At 39.1% G+C, this 20,569-nt stretch overlaps 1 protein-coding gene across 1 annotated transcript in view; it reads left to right on the top strand.

Annotated features, from left to right (window-relative positions):
* Nucleotides 1-20,569, top strand: part of TOP1 (DNA topoisomerase I) — a 95,571-nt gene that overhangs the window by 24,116 nt on the left and 50,886 nt on the right. Inside the window, exon 3 of the mRNA XM_043602376.1 lies at nucleotides 8,546-8,648. Within this exon, the coding sequence (XP_043458311.1) occupies nucleotides 8,546-8,648 (103 nt within the window). The remainder of the gene's footprint in view (nucleotides 1-8,545; nucleotides 8,649-20,569) is intronic.

Genomic DNA, 20,569 nt, shown 5'->3' with positions numbered 1-20,569 from the left:
CTTTTGAGATAAAATAAGGTCACTTAAATATTCTGAACCCCAGTTTCTTCATCTGTAAGAGAGGTGAGTTTATTTACTAAGGCTACAGGTATCTGAGTTGATGATCAACAGAGATTTGAAGCTTAATCACTGACCTGTGCTGCCTTCTTATAGACCCAATAGTCAAGTGATATAAAAAAATATATATATTTATTTATTTATTTTGAGAGAGAGAATGAGCAGTGAGCAAGGGGAGGGCCATAGAGAAAGGGAGAGAGAGAGAGAGAGAGAATCCCGAACAGGCTCTGAGCTGTCAGCACAGGAACCTTCAGACTCCTGAAGCGTGAAATTATGAACTGAGCCAAACTCAAGAGTTGGACGCTTAACCTGACTGAGCCACCCAGGCGCCCCTAGTTAGGTGACTTACCCCAGGTCATACAGTAAGTGGACAAGAATTTGAATCAGCTATTTTTCATTCTGTTAAACTGGTCAGCTTCCTCCAGCTTCCTTCAGAAGTTGTCTTCCAGCATTCTGTGCTACTCTGTAACGTCCGTAATCAGCATTAGGGTTTAGCCATGATTTTTTGTGCTTACTGCATCATTCTTGAACATATTTAACCAAAGTCTTTTGGTTTTGTTTTTCATATAAGTGTGTGTGTGTGTGTGTGTGTGTGTGTGTGTGTGTGTGTGTGTATCTGGTTTTCTTAATGGGGAATGAACTCTTTCCTTATGCCTGGTTTGACACTGATTTGACAACATGGAGCTGACTCTCTACCTGGTTTCCAAACCTGCAGCTTCATTGTGAGCCTGGGATTAGACCAGCTTTCAGGGACTTGATAAGAGTTGGATTGAATTTTGCTGGACTTACTTGATACTGAAGTTTCTTATTCTTAGGTATTTGGTTTCCTTTCTATCTAAGCAGAAGATTAGGACTCTAAAGCTACAAGAAGTAGGAGTGCATCTATATCTTTTTTTAAGACACTGCTTTTGGAACACATGGCTTTCGAGAGGCAAATTAAATATAACTCTGGAATTTTATTTTTTTAATATGCCCCTTGCAAGAATCAACTCTGTCATTTCCTAGCTGGCAGAAAGTAGATCGCACTTAATTTTTGCTCAGTCATGAAGAAGATGAATTTTTCAGCAAAATCAAACTGTCAGTAATAATTGACAGTTGACTTCAATTGTTCATCTGCCAAGAATGCCCTCTCTCCTTCTACTTTCCTAACCCTTTTGCCTTTAGTAAGACTTAGGTCACACACTGCCTCCTCCAGGGAGCCTAAGTTTACTCCTCACTGCCCTCTTGGACCCTGGCTCTTTATTTCTTCTTGTTCTATGGTTGTTTCCCCTCATCATTCTACTTTTCACTTGGAAACAAAGGAGTCATTAAGCCTTGTTTCAGTTATTTTTACTCTTTTTTTTTTTTTTAAAGTAGAGAAACAGCACATGTGTTCAAGCTGGGGGGAGGGGCAGAGGGGAAGAGGGAGGGAGGGAGATTCTCAAGCAGGCTCCATGCTCATCATGAAGCCTGACCCGGGGCTCCATCTCATTACCCCAGGATCATGACTGGAACTGAAACCAAGAGCTGGATACTCAACCAACTGAGCCACCCAGGCACCCCCAATTATCTTTACCTTTAAGACTCTTTTCAAAATGTCCATAAATTAAGTAATTCTACTGCTTTACTACCCTTAATGAAAGATAGCAGGAGGGCAGTAAAGTAGAAAATTCTGCCATCAATTAAGAGATGGGGAGGTCATGACATCCATATGTTTCATGTGTAGACTGGGGAAAATGTCTATTACCTTTATAAAAAGTTTGCATAGTTTCTGAATATGAGCATCATGATGCAATAAAAACACTGTTGCTTTAATGTTAATCATTTGACATTTGAGATTTTTGGGGTTAAACAAAATTTAATCTATTTTAGCAAGTCTCAAATTTAAAAAGGTTTTCTCTGCCTTCACATATGCATGGAGCGGCATAAATTTTCTTTCTTCGGAGTGTGTCTTCAGGCTGAATTCCTAGATACGGGTTGCTGGGTTAAAAGAAGTTGTGTATAAGTTAGTTTTGTTAGACATTGCCAAATTCCCCCTCCACAGAGGTTAATGAACTATGTGAACTTTTAAGATGTTAAAAGAGGCAAAAATGTGTCTCAGATTTGAGGAAATTGGCACCACCCAGAGTTGTAAAAACCAGAGATGACATGTGAAGCCTACTAACTTGCATGGAGAACTCACCTAATAGGAGATAGCTATTAATATTATCTTCTATGAAACGGCGAGAATATTTTCTTAGAAGAGTCATAAGAAAATTGAATAAAACTGTGTTTCTGAGTACTCTAGCATGGTTCTGGCACATATATTAGTGCCCCTTTTTTCTTGCTTGCTTTGGGCCGTGGTTGTTTGGCTCCATGTCTTAAATATCTTACTAGATTGTAAACTCCTTGAGGGTTGAGCTCATGTCTGATGAATCTTCAGCAGGACGCTTTGCATTTAATAATATATTAAAAATGGTTGTACCTGAATTAACCCTAAGAATATAATTCTGAATCTAGTAGTAAAAGATTTCCTTTTCTTTTGCACACGAACCATCAAATCCTTATGTTATGCTAGCCAGCAACTTATCCTGAGAATTATGTCCTGAGGACACACAGGTATTTTCCTCTTTTGTCATTTGGAAGTGTCTTTACTTAAAATCTTTATTAACTTTAAGGAACACCTTAGATAATATTGGCAAGAGATGTTGACTGCTATTCTGTTTGTTCATTTACTTATCTGTCTTTATAACTCCAGTGAAGTCAGTGAAAGGAATTAGCAGTTAGCCTGTTTCCTCAAGGCTGCCTTCTTTCAGGGGTCATCCCCCCATGTCTTCTCAAAATTTTTAATGCTAGCCTTTGGAACAGTTTTTGTCAAGTTATTAGGTGACCTGACTTTACAACCAGTGAGGTTTTCTAGGGATTTTATATGTAGTGGTTTACATCTTACATTTCTAATCTATCAGTCAAGTTCAACACCATTCTTTTTGCATTAACATATGCTTAAAGTGGCAAGATCCTTTCTCTAAAACATTTTTTTTAACGTTTATTTATTTTTGGGGGGGACAGAGAGAGACAGCATGAACGGGGGAGGGGCAGAGAGAGAGGGAGACACAGAATCGGAAACAGGCTCCAGGCTCTGAGCCATCAGCCCAGAGCCCGACGCGGGGCTTGAACTCCCAGACCGCGAGATCGTGACCTGGCTGAAGTTGGACGCTTAACCAACTGCGCCACCCAGGCGCCCCTCTCTAAAACATTTTAACAGTATCTATTCTTAGATGAATTCCAGTTAAGGGGAAGGGGTACATACTTATTGAAGTGATCTTTAAGCCCTTTAGTCTGCTTTCTATAAATATTTTCACCATGAGGGACATAGATCAGTTTGCCCTTATTGGCTTCACTTTTTCACTTACTGGCTTCTCTTCTGACCAACATCTGTAGTTGGATGGTCTACTGTTACCCTAAGTATAATATGACTTGAGTTAGTTTTATCATTTCTCCATTCTTCCCCCCTGACCCCCATCTTCGTTCTGCACAGCTTTCCTGTGTCTGTGAAAGCACCTTGTTCCCCTAATCACCTACACCCAGTCTTTGAGTTCTCTTTGACTCTTCCTCTGAATGTATTTACTATACACAATCTATGGAGTTCCTGGAACTGGGTTCTATTCCCATTTTCTTCAGCATGCTTTTACATTTTCCCTTTCTTTCTCCACTCCTTGCTGTCACTTTTTCCTAGACTGCTTAAAAAACCATTAGCTAGTTATTTTGATTTTACCTTTCCATTCATGTTGCCCTTCAACTAATCTTCTTTAAGTATGGCTTTTATTTTGTTCCTTTTGTGCTTGAAGTGGCTCCCTGTCACCCTTAGAGTAGGACACCCTGGCTCATGGGTTAATGTTATCTATCAAACTTTTCTCTCTCTGCTCCTTAACACAAATCCTTTCTTGGGCCAAGCTAGTCTTCTTCTTGTATCCTTATGTCATAAAAAAGTAAGGGATTGGAAGGGAAGAAGCTTAAAGATAGTGTTCAGCTTTTTATTATTAAAACTTTCAAACATGAACAGCAGTAGAGAGAGTAGTATAATGAACTCCATGTATCTTACACCCCCACTTCAGTAACTCAACTTTTTGCCAATCTTGTTTCATCTTTCCCCGTATCCCCCTGATTTTTTTTCTTGCCTTGAGCATATTTTAAAGCAAATTCCAGATAGCATTTACCTGGAAGTACTTCTGTATGCATCTGTAGAGGTTATTTATCAATTTACCTGGTGTAGATCATCTCTATAGTTTCTCTGTCAGTTGGTAATTATGTTTGTTTATACACTGTTGATGTTCTGCAGGTGTCTCATTTTACCTCTCTGTCAGTTCTCCTCGGAGGACCCAGCCTGCCATGTGGAGCTATACTATAGCCATTCACGTATTTGAAGTTGTCATATATTAGAGTTTCTGGTACCTGTCATGTCACACATAGCACAGTTTGAGCATATGATCGATACGATAGATATGTAATAACGTCTTTTGAAATTAAGGCACTTGGTTTTATATCTTTGACCTGAGTCTTATTTATATCATTGGATTATTAGCTACAGCCTTAAGTTTCTTACCAGACATTTTAGTTACGAGTTTTTAGATTAGCAATTGCTTTAAAAGACCTGACCTGGCTTTAAAATCAGTTTTGAAGTTTTGTGCCCTTAAAAAGATAATGTTATTGGCAGAATAGTTCCCTGAAACCTACCTGGAATTACTTTCAGTTCATCTTTTACTTAGTTTCCTTTTTTCTAAGTTTAGTGCTTTTTAATGAATTAAACTACTTTTTCCTTGTGTATATGAGTATTTGGGAAATCTTGGTGATTTTTAAAAATAGCTTTTATTATATAAGTGATTCATCATGGGCAAAAATTGGAAAACAAGGCAAAGAAAGTAACACACAATCTCAGTTTTCTCATAAATTTACCAACCACAGAGAGATACTTTTAACATTTGGGTGTCTGTCTTCTAGTCTTTTTAATGTTGTTTGTTTATGTATGTGTTAACTTATACAGAGAGCAATTAAAAAAAAAAAATATTGTGTCCTTGCCATTACTCTGGCCATAATAGCAGATCCTAATGTTCTGTTTCTTATTTGTTAAATCTGACCCGTAAACAAAATCAAAACACACAGACTTCATTCCAGGTTGTAGTGCTGGTGGCATGTTTTGTTATTATTGTGGTTTTAACCGTAAGTTGTTAGTTTGGGGCAGACATAATGTGGGTATTTATTACTGTCGTAAACGGGTCACCACCTTTGTGTATTGGATTGACTCAGCATTTTATACTTCTAGACTTGAGACTTCGAGAAGTTAGAGGGTTCTGTGTGCTAAGTGGAAGATTGGGTTTAAGTTCTTTTTTTTTTTTTTTTTTTTTTTTGACACCGTATGATTTTATTTTCCCCATCTCTTTGGGATGAGAATTCTTATAGCTAGGGATATGGTCATCAAATTTTTGTTTCTCTAGGGCCTGGCACAGGATAGATGCTTAGTGGATTATGCCAAATGTGGCTTTTTTTGCTGTGAGCCAGGAATGGGATGAGCATGCACATTGCCTGCACATTATTGTTAGTTATCTATTGTTACACAGAACATGTGTTACACAAAACATGTTACCTCAAAGTTTATAGCTTAAAACAACAAACACTTGTTTTCTCATGTAGTTTCTGTGAGCCTGGAATCCCGGAGCAGCTTAGCTGGGTGGTTTTGGCTCAGGGTCTGTCATGAAATTGGAGTTGTCTGGAGACATAACTGAAACTGGAGGGCCTACTTCTGAGATTGTTTTCTCTGATGGCTGTTCTTAGAATTTCACTTTCTTACTGCATGGGCCTCTCCACTAGTGTTGCTTGAGTGTCCTAACAGTATGGCACCTGGCTCCCCCCCAGAGCAAGAAGAAAGATCAAGCACCATTCATGACCTGGTGGCAAAAGTCTCATACTGACATTTCCATTTTATCCTGGTTTTTAGGAACGAGTTACCAGATCTAGCCTATACTCAAGGAGAAGAAAATTAGGTTACACTTCTTGAACAGAGAAGTGTCAGAGAATCTGTTGGACAGATTTTAAAAAACCACCACAACATGTTTTGGGTACATAAACTTCCAATTGATTCATATTCAGCATTGGTGTGACCTGACCCCAGTGAGCCACATTTTTAATAGGCCCTTGGAATAATTCTCATATGCAATAAAATTTAAGAGTCACTAACATAAATATGCAGAGAGATACCATGTTCACAGATCAAAAGACCTAATGATTTTTTTATGTCACTTCTCCACATTGTCCTGTGAAAACAAACTTCTCAGCTGTTTTTTTCTTCTTTTTGGAATTTGGCAAACTGAATATAAAACTTTCATGGAAATGCAGAAGACGTAGAGTAGCCAAAACAGTTTTGAAAAAGAACAAAACTACTTTTATAACCCGATATTAGAACATACTGTGAAAAGAAAATTACTGTGAAACTATAGTAGTCAAAATAGTGTGTGTTTGTGTCATAGAGTCCAGAAATAAGACTTAAGATTATGTGGTCACTTCATTTTCAACATATAGGCCAAGGCAGTTCAATGAGGAAAGGGCTATCTCTTTAAGAAATGGCGCTACAGCGACTGGATATCTTTATAATTTTAAAAATGTGCCCTATCCTTTACCTCTGTAAAATTCCTAGGAAAAATTCACAATACATATATCCAGCCAAAAAATTGTAATCTAAAGTGTATAAAGAGCTCTTATAAAACTCAATAAGAGGACATACATGTATATATACATACATATGTGTGTGTATATGTATACATATACATACATACAGATATGTATGTATATATGTACATATGTATGTGTGTGAATATATATATTTTTTAAGTTTATTTTGAAAGAGAGAGCACACATGCACATGGGGAAAGGAGAGAGAGAGACAGAGAGAGAGAGAATCTCAAGCAAACTCTGCACTGTCAGTGTGGAGCCCAGTGCAGAGCTTGAACCCACAAACCATGAGATCATGACTTGAGCTGAAGTCAGACACTTAACTGACTGAGCCACCCAGATGCCCAAGAAGACAAATGTTTTTAAAATGAGGGAAGGATTCGAAGAGATACTTCACCAAAGAAGATACATGAGTGGCCAGTAAGCATGTGGAAAGATGCCCGTTATTTAATTAGGAAGCTGGATTAAAACAACAGTGAGATACCACTACATACCTGCTAGAATGGCTAAAATTAAAGACAGTACTGAGTGTTAGAGAATTTATAGCAGTTGGAGCTCTTAACGCATATTGGTGGGAATATATAATAGTACAACCACTTTGGAAAACAATTTGGCAGTTTTGTATAAAGTTAAACATATACTGGGGTGCCTGGGTGGCTCAGCTGGTTAAGTGTCTGACTTCAGCTCAAGTCATGATCTCACAGTTCGTGGGTTCGAGCCCCACTTTGGGCTGTGTGCTGACAGCTTAGAGGCTAAAGCCTGCTTCAGATTCTGTGTCTCCCCCTCTCCGTGCCTCTCCCCCGCTCATGCTCTGTCTCTTTCTCAAGAATGAATAAATGTTAAAAAAAATTTTTTTTTAAGTTAAACATATACTTATATAACCCTGTGATTTCACTACTAAGTATGTACCCAAAAGAAGTGCAAACATGTCTACAAAAAGACTTATATATGAATGTTCATAGCAGATTCATTCATGATAACCTAGAAACGACTCAGATGTACGTCAACAAGTGAATAAGTAAATTGCAGTATATCCATAACAGTGGGATTCCACTCAGCAGTAAAATCTTAACCAGCTGCTGATAGATCCAGCAACATGGATGAATGTCAAAAGTATCATCCTAAGAAGTCAGACACAACAGTAAATCCTGTATGATTTCATTTATATAAAACTTTAGACATATCCATAATGCTAGCAAATTAGTGGTTGCTTTCAGCAGGAGGGGGCTGGGGGGAAGATGGGGATTGACAGGGAATGGATGCAAGGGAAACATTCTGGGGTGATGGGATTGTTCTAAATCTTGATTGTGATGGGGATTACACCTGTGCATATGTTTGTTAGACTTACCACACTGTATCTTTGAAAATGTGTATGTTTTCTGCATAGAAATTATACTTTATTAAAGTTGATTTAAAAGCATATCTCCTAAGGTTTGTATTTTCCAGAACTTATGTAGATAACTATCTCGAGAGTCAGTGTTCAAGATTTATCCTTTTGTATCATTTATGACTTAGTCTCAATGCTACCAGATACAGGGAGAAGAATGCTAAACTGTTACTTCCTTTTATAGTAGAATTCATTCCCATTTCCCCTTCATGTTTGTAACACATGTCTTGGTTTTAGAGGCAGGGTAATGGGATGCCTTGTCTGGGCGGCTTTGTGAAATCTTTCCTTCCAGTGGAGTGTGCTATTATGGCTACCTTCCATTTGAGTCATGTCATTGTGCTTCTTGACCAACTTGTCAAGATAGGTGGGCAGGAGATAGCTTATGACTCTTCTTAACTGACTCATCTCTTACGGTTGCAGATTCTCATAAACACAAAGATAAACATAAAGATCGAGAACACCGGCACAAAGAACACAAGAAAGACAAGGAGAAGGACCGAGAAAAGTCCAAGCATAGCAACAGGTAAGGGTTAAACCAGCAAGTCCTTCATCATTTGGCAGTGGGTTGACTGTGGCTTGGCTCACCTGGAATAGGCCTTAACTTGAGCCATGGGTAAATAGCATGGATAGCAAAGTAAGCAGAGACTGCATTTGATTCCAGAGTTGCTAAGAGTATAGCCTTGATAATTCGGCCTTACTGGGAAGGCTATTGTTCACATCAAGGTTTACAAAGCAAGTATGGTGAATCCTCTTTCAATATATATTTCATTAGAAATATAATTTTTAACTAAGTCCACTATGGATTCATTGTAACACATGAGGTCCAGAGAACTTTGCTTGATAAAAAGGTGTGACTGGATTGGAGACTCTCTATATATTCTTTCTGTACTTTAAGCAGGCATAAATTAAAATTTCTTACCTTGAGCATCCATGGTCTATGAGCCCCTGAAATCATTTGCAAAGGTTGGATATATGAGATTTTCCTGGAGAGAGCATTTTTTAGTTTCATGAGATTATCAGAAGGGTTCAACTCTTACAGAAGCCAGTGACCACCAATATAAATGAAACTCAGTAGTGCTACCTCAGGGATTCAAGCCTCAGAAAGATGTTTTCATTTTTGCTTTGCTCCCATTTTTTGATGTAGGAAGCAAGTGGTTAAGCCCAAAGACTTTGCATATCTTTGGATATGGGACCCCTTGTTGAGGACTTATGCTTCCATTTTAAGTTAAAGGCAGTTGTTGGGGAACAGTGCTATATGATATCCTCAGAGTGGCCTAAGTTTTGTTAAAAGGGAACGTAAAGATGAATTGTGTGTTGGAATAAGTACCTCTAGCCTAGAGTTTCTTAGAAGTGCATCATTCTTGGCATATTGTCTACAGACAAGTCAAAAGTGAGAATTGTTTTTCCAAGTCTCTTCTTTATGAGCCACTAAAAAATGTTAAGATATTTCTAATGAATTCCTTTTATGAATAAGTCTATGAATCATTAAAAGTACCAGATTAAGGGCGCTGCCTGAGTGGCTCAGTCGATTTAGTGTCCAACTTCAGCTCAGATTGTGATCTCGCAGTTCACGAGTTCGAGTCCTGCATTGGGCTCTGTGCTGACAGCTCCAACCCTGGAGCCTGCTTTGGATTCTGTGTCTCCCTCTTCTCTCTGCCCCTCCCCTGCTCGTTCATTCTCTCTCTCTTTGTCTTATAAAAATAAATAAAAACATGTAAAAACTTTTTTTTTAAATAACCAGATAAATTTTCTCTAGTGGGGACATTGCTTTTATGTATCATCTACCACTCCTGTGGTCTTTTTTTCCCCCCACCACTCACTAATTTCTTACCATTCGATCATCTAGTTTCCATTTTCATTACTCTGGTGAATTTAATATCAGTAGTTGAATCCAGTCTCCATTCACATGTATCTTTTCTTCTCCAGTTTATAGTTGTTCAGCCCGTATTAACATCTACCAAAGTAGATTTGAGAGCAGAGAGTATTGCCAAGAATAAGGAAGTTCATTTCATAAAGATAAAAAGGGACCAATTAGGAGGGCATAACAGTTATAAATGTTTATGTATGAATATCAGAGCCTTAAAATATGCAAAATAAAAACTGATGGAACTACAGAGAGAAACGGACAATTTATAGTCAGATTTTGCTAAGTCTTTCTCAATTGATAGTGTAAGCAGAGAGAAAAATCATTATGTAGAATACTTGAACACCACAAACTAACTTGATTTGATTGGAATTTATAGAATATTCCACTCAACAACAGCAGAATACAGATTCTTGACACCTAGAGCATTTTCTGAGACACACTATATTCTGGGCCCAGCCCTCCTCCTTAAAACCAGCTTCCTTGCTTTTCATGCATCTGTCCTTTTCCACCTTTCTGGCCACCTTTCTCCTCTCCTTCCAGTGCACGTAGCAATTCTCTGGCTCTCCATCTGCTACTTCTCTTGCCATTTACCCTTCTCTCATATTCCATATCCAGTCTTGGGAAACTTTTTTTTTTTTTTAATGTTTATTTTTGAGAGAGAATGGGCACGTGCAAGTGGGGGAAGGGCAGAGAGAGAGGGAGACAGAGGATCTGAGGCAGGCTCCATGCTGTCAGTGCAGAGCCTGGTAGGGGGCTCAAACTTACGAACCGTCAATCATGACCTGAGCTGAAGTTGGATGTTTAACCAACTGAGCCACCTAGGTGCCCCTAATCTCATTTGAATTTAACATGCTATTAAAATATGCCTTAAAATATGCTATTACTGTTTCTGGAGTACTCTGTTGCCCTCTTAATATCATTCTTTTAGTTACAACTTAGACTTTACTTCTTTCAGGTATCCTTTCTGCCCATCCCCTCATATTGAGTGTGACTTCAGTGTGCTCTCTGACACCTTGAATACATTCCTATCACAGCAATTGCCAAGTTGTGTTGGTGTTATAATTGTCTCTTTACTTCTTTGTATTCCCTGTTAGACTCTTAAAGTCTCTCAGAAGAGAGCTGAAGCCTGTTTTGTTCTGCATTCTCAAGGCTTTGTATAGTCCCTGGTGGATAGCTGGCACTTACCTAGCATGTATTGGATCAGTGCATGGATGACCTGTGGGTACACTAGTTGCCATCTTCTCTCTTCTTTTCACATACTCTTAATCTTCGACGAGATAGTTCCCTCTGGCGCTTCCATTTTTCAAGCAGGTTTTTTCTGTTTTTAGTAAAATATACATAATGTGTTTTGCGCTTTCAAAATGGCATTAAGTATATTTACAGTATTGTACGACCATCACCAGTGTTCATCTCTAGAACTTTTTCATTATCCCAAACCCACTGAACCATTCCTTCCCATTCTCCTCCAACCCCCATCCCTTGGCAACTTCTTTTCTACTTTCTGTCTCTGAATTGCCTATTCTAGTACTAATGTAAGTGGAATCACAAAATATTTATCCTTTTTGTGTCTGGCTTATTTCCCTTAATCTGGTGTTTTCAAGGTTCATCCATATTGTTGCATATCAGGATTCCATACCCTTTTTTATTTTTATTTTTTTTTAATTTTTTTAGAGAGAGAATGTGAGAGGGAGAAAGAGAATCCCAGGCAGGCTCCATGCTCAGCTCAGAGTCCAACACACGGCCCGATCTCATGACCCTGGGATCATGACCTGAGCCAAAATCAAGAGTCGTACGCCCAACTGACCGAGACACCCAGGCGCCCCTCCATTCCTTTTTATAGCTGAATAATACTCCCACTGTGTGTCTGTACCACATTTAAAAAAAAATCTCTTCCTATGTTGGTGGATACTTGGGTTGTTAGTACGTTTTGGCAGTTGTGAAGAACACTGCTGTGAACATGGGTGTACAAGTCTCTATTTGAGTCCTTGCTTTCAATTCTTAGGGTAAATACTTAGGAGTAGAATTGCTGGCTCATGTGAAGCAAGTATTTTTATCCTGCCTGCTGTGCTTCTCTTCTGCTGGTTGATATGAAATACCAAAAAAAAAGAAAAGAAAAAGAAAAGAAATCCTTGACCACAAAGAACTTCATCCTGAGGAAAATGCTGTTAAAGAATGCTAATTTCTATGTTAGCATGAATCTGTCCCCCCTCTCCCCCCCCACCAACAAATCTTAAGAGAAAACGGAGGTTAATGTTTAAAACAAGCTTTTTAAGATGAATCCCTTTTTCTCTGGTACATCTGACTTCACCAACCAAAATTTATCCTTGTGTGAGAAAAGATTAGGTAGAAGTGGCATAAAAAGCTTTGGGACATCCGTTTGGCCCTGCTCCGTTTTACCAAAACTTCCTTTCTAAAAATAAAAGATATTATTTTGGTGTCCTTTTTCTTGGAAAGCCCAATGTAGCTTAATTGCCTCTGTCTAGAAGAAGGCCTCATCCTGGTCCCTCTGCTTAGGTCTCCCATGACCTTGCTCATTAGGTCACCTAACCTTTCTTAACTCCTCTTCAGTTCCTGTGCATCAATACACATTTCAGAGGGGACTCAGAGGAGTCAGGAGGAGTCTTTAATTGTGAGAGCTCTTTAACTGTGAACAGTTTCACAAATAGGAGGAGGTGGTATTTTGTACATCTATCAAGCATACTTTTCCAAGATTATAGCATAGGCAAATTCATTGAATATTTCATTTAATTCATTTAATATTTTCTTCATTTTTATCAAAATACTTAAGAAATAATAGCCTGTGTTTGCCAAGAGGCATTGAAAAACCTGGCCCAAGTTTCTGTTTACTAAATCTAGTAAATGACTAAATCTAGCCCTGGATCTCTAATTCACATGTAAGTTTAAGACAGTTTAACCAGATGATGTGTTGTAAGCAGACTTCTAAATACTTCCTGTTTTGACCTCTACTGACATACTACCTCTTTGCAACAAAGCAAGTGAATTGGTTATATATTTATATTTCATTAAAATCCTGTACACTGTGTTCCCTTTTTTTTTTTTTTTTCTTAAAGTTTATTTGTTTTGAGGAGAGCATGCACGCAGGGGAGGGGCAGAGAGAGAGAATCCCAAGCAGGCTCTGTGCTGTCAGTGGGGAGCCTGACTCAGGGCTTGAACCCATGAACCATGAGATCATGACCTGAGCCGAAATCAAGAGTCGGACCCTTAACCTGATGAGCCATCTGTGTGCCCCTGTTTCAGTTTTGTGTTCCTTTTTTTTTAAGTGACTTCTGATCTTTCTAGTAGTTTTGGGTTTCTTCATTTTCCTTCTGTAGCAAAAGCCCAGAATAATTAAGATTTATTAACATGTTTTCTTAAAACTTCATTTGATTCCAATATTCGCTAATCAGTTTGGCATGATTTTGTTGGTGTTATAAGGAAACAAGTTTTACACTAATGTGTTTCTGTGTCTTTTCTTTTCTGTTAGATACTAGCATCAGTTATTTCTCAGACTACACTTAGGACCCAAAGGAGGTCCAGGAGACCTCTTTCTCCCACACAGTAACATGTGCTGCATACTTGGAATGCCAGAGAAAGGGAAACCAGCCTTTCTGCTGAGACAGGACGGGATGTGGACCCATCCCATCCCTCGGGAGATCCCATCTGATTCATATACATTCTCCTGTATTGTTCTTACTTAAGGTACAAAATAAGGGAGAGGGTATGAAAGATCATTCCATCTTATCTCTTTGTGTGGTCAAGAGTCTGAGGTGACATGCCCGAAGTCACATGGTGGTGTGGTAGCAGAGCAAGGATGAGAGACCAGGGCTTCTGAGTTGTGTTTTTTCCCCACTACATTATTCCTTCTAGTAAAAAGAAAAAAATCTCCCTGAGAAAGGTTAGTTGTATAGCTGAACTGCGTTAACACAAGCACTTCTTTCTTATATGCAGTGGTTGGCAGCTCAGGTTTTAAAATGCCAGACCTTTCAGGCACTGCCTCTTCTCTTTGGGCCCCAAATCCCTGAAAGTTTTGGTAATAGAAGTATTAATCTCATTAAGTTCCGACCCTATGAAAACCCCACCTCTGACTACTGCCTTTTTGGCCTGTAATAACACGGAGTTTATATCAAAGTCAAATAAAAATAATTTATTCTATTATTTATCTCTGGCACTGCTTCTTTCTTTTAGCATTAATATTGAGCCCGTCAGGTTTTAAAATATATATATATATATATATATATATATATATATATATATATATATATATATAAATCTATATTTTTATTTTATAATATATATATAATATATATATTTTATATATATAAATCTATATAAATCTATATATATATAAATCTTGTCAAAAGAAACAAAAGGAATATTCTTTCTAGATGCTGAGGAATCACTGGGCTTGTGGGATCTCACTGGATACTTTCTTGAAAAGTTACAATCTTAGCCATAAATTATCTTTAATACTGGACCTGTTATGTAAACAACATTATTAAAAGCAATTGTGTGTGTTGAGGGGGGGTTGGTTTTTAGAAATAAAGGACTATCATACATTAAAAACAAGATTCCTCCTGCTAGAGTCCCTCCCCCCACCCCAGTCCCTGCTGGTTTTTGACTGTGCGTCTCTGGCCAATTTTAAGCCTGGCACTCAGGCTGGAGTGACAAATTTGTGGAAAGCCAGGGAAGATAGAAAAGCTTTGCTGTGAAATAGTAAGGGAAGCGCTTTTCCAGCCATGTTGGCAGTGCTAATCTGTGCAGTGTGAGAAACATGTGAGGATAAGGATGCTTTTGGTTTCTGTTTTCCTCAGTTTCAAACTCTACCTGAATTAGAATTGAGAGAATGTATGATCTTAGGAAAATACACTGGGATTAAGTATCCATTTCTCAGGGGACGTTTTCTTAAAGGAATCAAATTTAAAAGACGTTTTGCTTTCGTTTTTGTGAGCTATTTGCCAACACCCTGCCACTTATCTGCAGATCCCTATATCAGCATGTCGGGGGGGACAGTTAAACCTAAGTAGGTAGGTAAAGTTGAGTAGTTGAGAAACAAAACTGAAGTACCACCACCATTCACGTGGGAGTCAATGTTATATAGTAGAAGCACACAAAAAATAGAAGTTGAGAGTCCAGGTTCTATCATTTACTGTGTGTCCTACATTTACTAGTTGTGTGTCCTGATTCAAACCATTTTATTTCTTTCTGGATCTTGTTTTCCATTTTGGTCAATTGTTGATAGCAGTATTGGTCTGGTAAGCCTTTCAGGTTTGTTGGGGGGAGAAGTCAGTGAAATTAGGTACATAAAAAGTCTTTGGAAAGTTTAACATACTAAATAATTGAGGTGGTGGTGACGGTGACCTTAAATCCTAGTAGAGTGTCATTCAGATAAAGTAGAGCTGTCAGTTTTTGTAATCTTAGAATCTAGTTTAGTAGTTGCTAATTGATAACATCCAATTTGGAGCGCTAGTTTTCAATTCTGTCTAGCCCTATTATAATGAACTGTAGTAATTTATTTTTAAAGATCTCATGGTAGGAAGAGGATTTGAGCTAGTCACTAAAAAAGACTGTTAAGGTCTTGACAAGGGAAGATGATGGCTAGAAAGATGACATGAGACAGCGAGAAGAGTTTTTATACAAACATGGACAGGCTGTAATGTGCTTTGCTCTGGAAGGAATCCATTTAGGTAGGCCTTGGGTTAATAGAAGGTGGGATAGAAAATGGGACTCAAAAAAACAGCTTGAAGCAAAACTATTAAATGTTATTTTGCAAAGTTGGGACTTAATTCTGAAGGGAGCTAGAAGCCATTTGAAAACACTTGAGAAAGGAAGATACAGGACTTAGCCACAAATGGTATGAGGGGTCTATAAATACTTTCTAAAATTCCATTCAATACAAAGTTTTGATAATTCTCATGATTTGTTTAGTAACTTGTAATAGTGAGGAAATCTTCGTTTCTTAGAAGCTTTCAGAAACTGCTGGGTTCTTGATCCAGAGACAACTTTTGAATTTACCTGGAATTTTTTATTTAGCAAACGCTACTTAAGCCATAATTGCCTGCTTTCCTTGAAGGGGCCATGAATGTCCTCCTTCCATAGCTTTGAAGCTCTCTAGGCCCTCCCATAGGAATTCCCCATTGGCTGTGCTCTGCTTCCTTGAGAAATGGCCCAGTAGCAGGGATGAGTTTGTTCTCTTAGCCATTAGTGGCTAAGTCCTATTCTCAGAAGATAGAAAGCCTCCTTCTGTCCCTAGCAGTCTTTCTTTTTTGTTTTGAGAGGTGACATAACAGTGATTGAGTGCTTGACTCAAGCTAGACTGCCTGAGTTTAAATCTTTATGACTCTCATTAGAAGTATTCCTTGATGAGTTACTTTTCTGTGTCTCAGTTTCCACATCTGTAAAATGGAGATACTAATACTTATCTCAAGAGTTTTGTTATGAGGATTTAAACTGCTTGGAAGGGGGGATGGCACTAGTTCTGTTAAATTTTTTTTTTAATATTTTTTATTGTTTGTTTATTTTTGAGAGAGAGACAGCGCGAGATGGGGAGGGGCAGAGAGATACAGAATCTGAAGCAGGCGCCAGGCTCTGAGCTGTCAGCACAGAGCTCGACGTGGGGCTCGAACTCACGGACCATGAGATCATGACCTGAGCCAAAGTCAGACGCTTAACCGACTGAGCCACCCAGATGTCCCATCTGTTAAATATTTTTATTGGTGATAGAGGACAGTTTCTGTTTTCTTTAACAGATTTAAATGGTTTCCCATTGCCAACGTCCTAGCTTCCCAGAATATCGGACACAAGTTTGTTGTTTTTTTCCCCTAAAGAGGTACCAAGTGCCTTCCCGGGACAAAAGGAAAATACTTTTTCCTCCTGGCTTCTTACTGCCATCTCCCTACTTCCACACTTCTGCCTCAGTGCCTTAGAACCCTGGTCAACCTTCTCTGTTGTCTACTCAGCTCCAGCAGGAGGTACAGACCAAAGGTTTCACTGTCACTTTAAAAATAGTGTAGCATGGGTTACTTTTTTTGGTAGAATCTGGAGATGTGGCTTTGAATCTTTCCATTTGTTCTCTTTGGCATTGCCTTTTGCTTGTCCAGGCTCTGCTAGTGTGGTGGATCTAAACCCCAGACAGGAGCCCTAAGCCAAGGAGCCAGCTTCTGTACCTAGCCAATAATTGGTGCTTTCTCTCCCAGGATTCTAATGGTGAAATTAATATTTCATCCAAAAATGTGACCATTACAGAAGTTCTAGGAATGTTAGCTACTGTCTGTATTTTGGCCTTCAGTATATCCCAGACTAAACTCATTCTTAAATTTTTTCCTTTTTTTTTTTTTTAAATATTTATTTATTTTTGAGAGAGAGAGACACACACACAGTGTGAGCTGGGAGGAGCAGAGAGAGAGGGAGACACAGAATCCGAAGCAGGCTCCAGGCTCTGAGCTATCAGTGCAGACCCTGACGTGGGGCTCAAACCCACGAACCGCCAGATCATGACCCGAGCTGAAGTCAGATGCTTAACCGACTGAGCCACCCAGGCTCCTCCAGACTAAACTCATTCTTAAAATGCATTTTTTTCTTATATTTGGGTTTCTTACTATGATCAGTAGTAAGCCTTTCTCCTAGTTGATGTCTCTTATGTCACCCCACTGAAATTTCTTCAGTGTTTCAGTCATCTGTTCACTGCCTCTGAATTGGCCAGTATATTAAAGTCTATTTTGTGACTTTGACGTATTGTGTCTATTTTTTTAAAGTTTATTTATTTTGAGAGAGACAGAGACCATGCTAGTGGGGGAGGGGCAGAGAGGAAGAGAGAGAATCCCAAGCAGGCTCCGTGCTGCCAGCGCAGACCCCGATGCAGGGTTTAAATTCACAAAACTGCGAGATCATGACCTGAGCTGAAACCGAGAGGCAGATGCTTATGACTGATTGAGCCACCCAGGTGCCCCTGACATTGTGTCTATTATGTGTGGAAAAGTTGGAAGGATCAGAATAAAGATGAAGGTAATTTCTCTCAAGACAAGCAGTCAACATATGAACTCTTCTACACTGGTCAGAATTTGTATCAACTCACTATCAGTGGAAAAGATGCTGCTCATTAAGCCACCATGAAAATCAAACTAGTTTTAAGCCTTCTGGAAAAAGAGGTACATGTTAGGAAATCCTCAGTGATGATGAGTCAGTCTAACTGATCCCAGATTGGCTCCATTTATCTACCACTGACCTAATCCTGCTTCTAACCTTCCGTGGCGCAGCCTTAGACATGCTTCTGTATCACAGGTCTTTGTACCCCACGTGCATTTGCCACTTCAGGTAGATTCCCAGGAAAGACTGACACTGGGTCTTGCTCATTGCCAGCACTCCTGCCAGCATGGGAGTTATGGATGAGGGGGTAGGACTCCAGTACTCTGTTCTCTGTTTTTGGACACAGGGACAGGAACAGCACCTGACAAGTAGACTTGTTAGCCTTGTGTTCAGGGATTCATAAACTCTAATTTTTAACAGTCCTAAATTGTCATCTGAGCTCACTTAGTATAAAAATCCTTACTGGCTCTCTTGCATCTAAACGATTGGGAATGGAAGAAAGTGAGTTTCTTTTGGAAAGTCACATCAGTAGTTCCCATCTCATTCTGGTCTTTGGTTTAATTATGACTTATAAAAGGGGTATTACCTAGCCGGTACTTTGAATTTCCTGAATAGATTTCCCTCTCGTTATGTAGGCAGAGGAAGTATCATTGACTTTTTTCACTTTCCTGGGGGTGGCCTGGGTACTGTCACATTGCTTTGTTGTTTGCTGACTTCTTTTCCTTGATCTCTGTTTGGTATGATAATGAACAGCAAAGCTGAAAACTGGAGGGCTGTGTGTACACTTACAGGTAGGTTCCCATGCTGTGATGGCCAAAAGGCCAGAAAGCCAGTCCTAGCGAAACAGACTGATGTTCTTTCTAGGAATTGCTTTCATTGAGAAAGAAAGGAAAGTGGAAAGGAAGATGGAGCGTTCCTAAACTTAGATTCCTAAATCAACTGTTTATAGTTTCATGGGAAGAAAAAATAAGGAACAACTATCCCAAAGGTCTTATCATTTCAGATATCCAAGATGTCTATTCTAGAAAGTTTCTCCTTGTTGGTACAATAAAGTTTTGACTTGTGTTTCAAATCTCAGACTGGCCATGCATCTTTCTCTAATACCGGTCTACTTTAAGTAGTAGGTATCAATTTCATGGACATGTAATGGTACTGATTTGGTGGAAAGTACTTTGAACTGGAGGTGGAAATACTGAATTAAATCCCAACTTCCCTTCTTTCTAACATTGTACCTTTGAATTAGACTTTGAAACACTGACTCCTCTGTTTCTTCATCAGTCTAAGAGGATAATAAAATCCACCTCACAGGTGAGGATTGCATGAAATGTATGTGAGAATACCAAGCACAATGCTTCTTTGGAAAGGGGGAGTTTTTCTTACTGTGTGTGTGGGGGGGGAGGTATTTATCCATAGGTATTATGGATGTAATTGTTCCAAATTTTTTGCTCTTAGGCAAAAACTTGTGTAGATGGCCATTAATTCCTCTTATAATTAATGTTTAAAAAGCACTAAAACTACAGTGCTCATCTAATGGAATAGTAACCTCACACGGTTTGCTGTAATGGGATTTTGTACGTGTAAGCTTCTGAAGAATTCATGGCAATCTTGGCATCTTTGCTCTTTGGTTAGTCTAAAGTGGGAGAGAACTGGAAGTAAGAGTGTTAAGGGAGTCGGGAGCCGTTTTTGTACAAAGTAAAGAATAATATTTTGGTAAAACATTGCATCTTGGTAAAAACCAGTTAGGAGAATACACTAAGTGGAGGTGACATCGTTATCATGCTGAGCACAAGAAGCATGGTGGGACACTGTCACCATATGCCTCCAAGTACACTGAACTGGGCTCAGCCTTCATGAGTTAACAGAAAGTTTGCCTATGGAGAAACTTGTTACTTCATTTTGTGGCACATCTAAGTAACAACCTAATGAGAGCAACAGAGGGAGGAGTATATAAACAAGTGGAAGTTGACATTTTCTTTTATCTGACAGTTCCTGGATCTTCCTAAGCCTGTAGTCCTGTTCCTACTAGTTCCTCTGTCCTCCTGGCTAGATTTCATAAAGCTTTTGCTTATTTATCACCCAAATGCCTACCTCGAGTTGAGGCTCCTTTCAAACAAAGAGATGTGTGTGACAGAAGATGCCCTTTTGATCCAGTTTCTGCGCCTCTCCCCTAACTGGATGCCATCATTTGTTTCTCCCTTTTGGCCTTTTATGTACCCAGGTGTGCTGGCCAAATCTCTTTAGAACAAACCCCATGGGATGAACATAGCCTAATGAGATCATTGTTGGTAAAATCTTTTTCTGGGCTGAGGCTAAATATGACAGATGGGAAATTCAGTGTGTGGTGGCAGGGTAGGCAGGAGCCGATGCTACCTATAGGCCTGACTGTCCCTGTGAGATGGGGTTGCTGCCAGCTTCCTGTGTCTAAGGTGGGCTCCCCAGTGCATAGCACTTGAGTTCACCCTCCTTTTGTTAACTTGTGGAATATATTGGTTGGT

This window comes from Prionailurus bengalensis, chromosome A3 (assembly GCF_016509475.1).
Source record: "Prionailurus bengalensis isolate Pbe53 chromosome A3, Fcat_Pben_1.1_paternal_pri, whole genome shotgun sequence".
NCBI lineage: Eukaryota > Metazoa > Chordata > Mammalia > Carnivora > Felidae > Prionailurus > Prionailurus bengalensis.
Note: the sequence above shows the minus strand (reverse complement) of the source record. Positions and strands in the feature narration are given on the sequence as shown.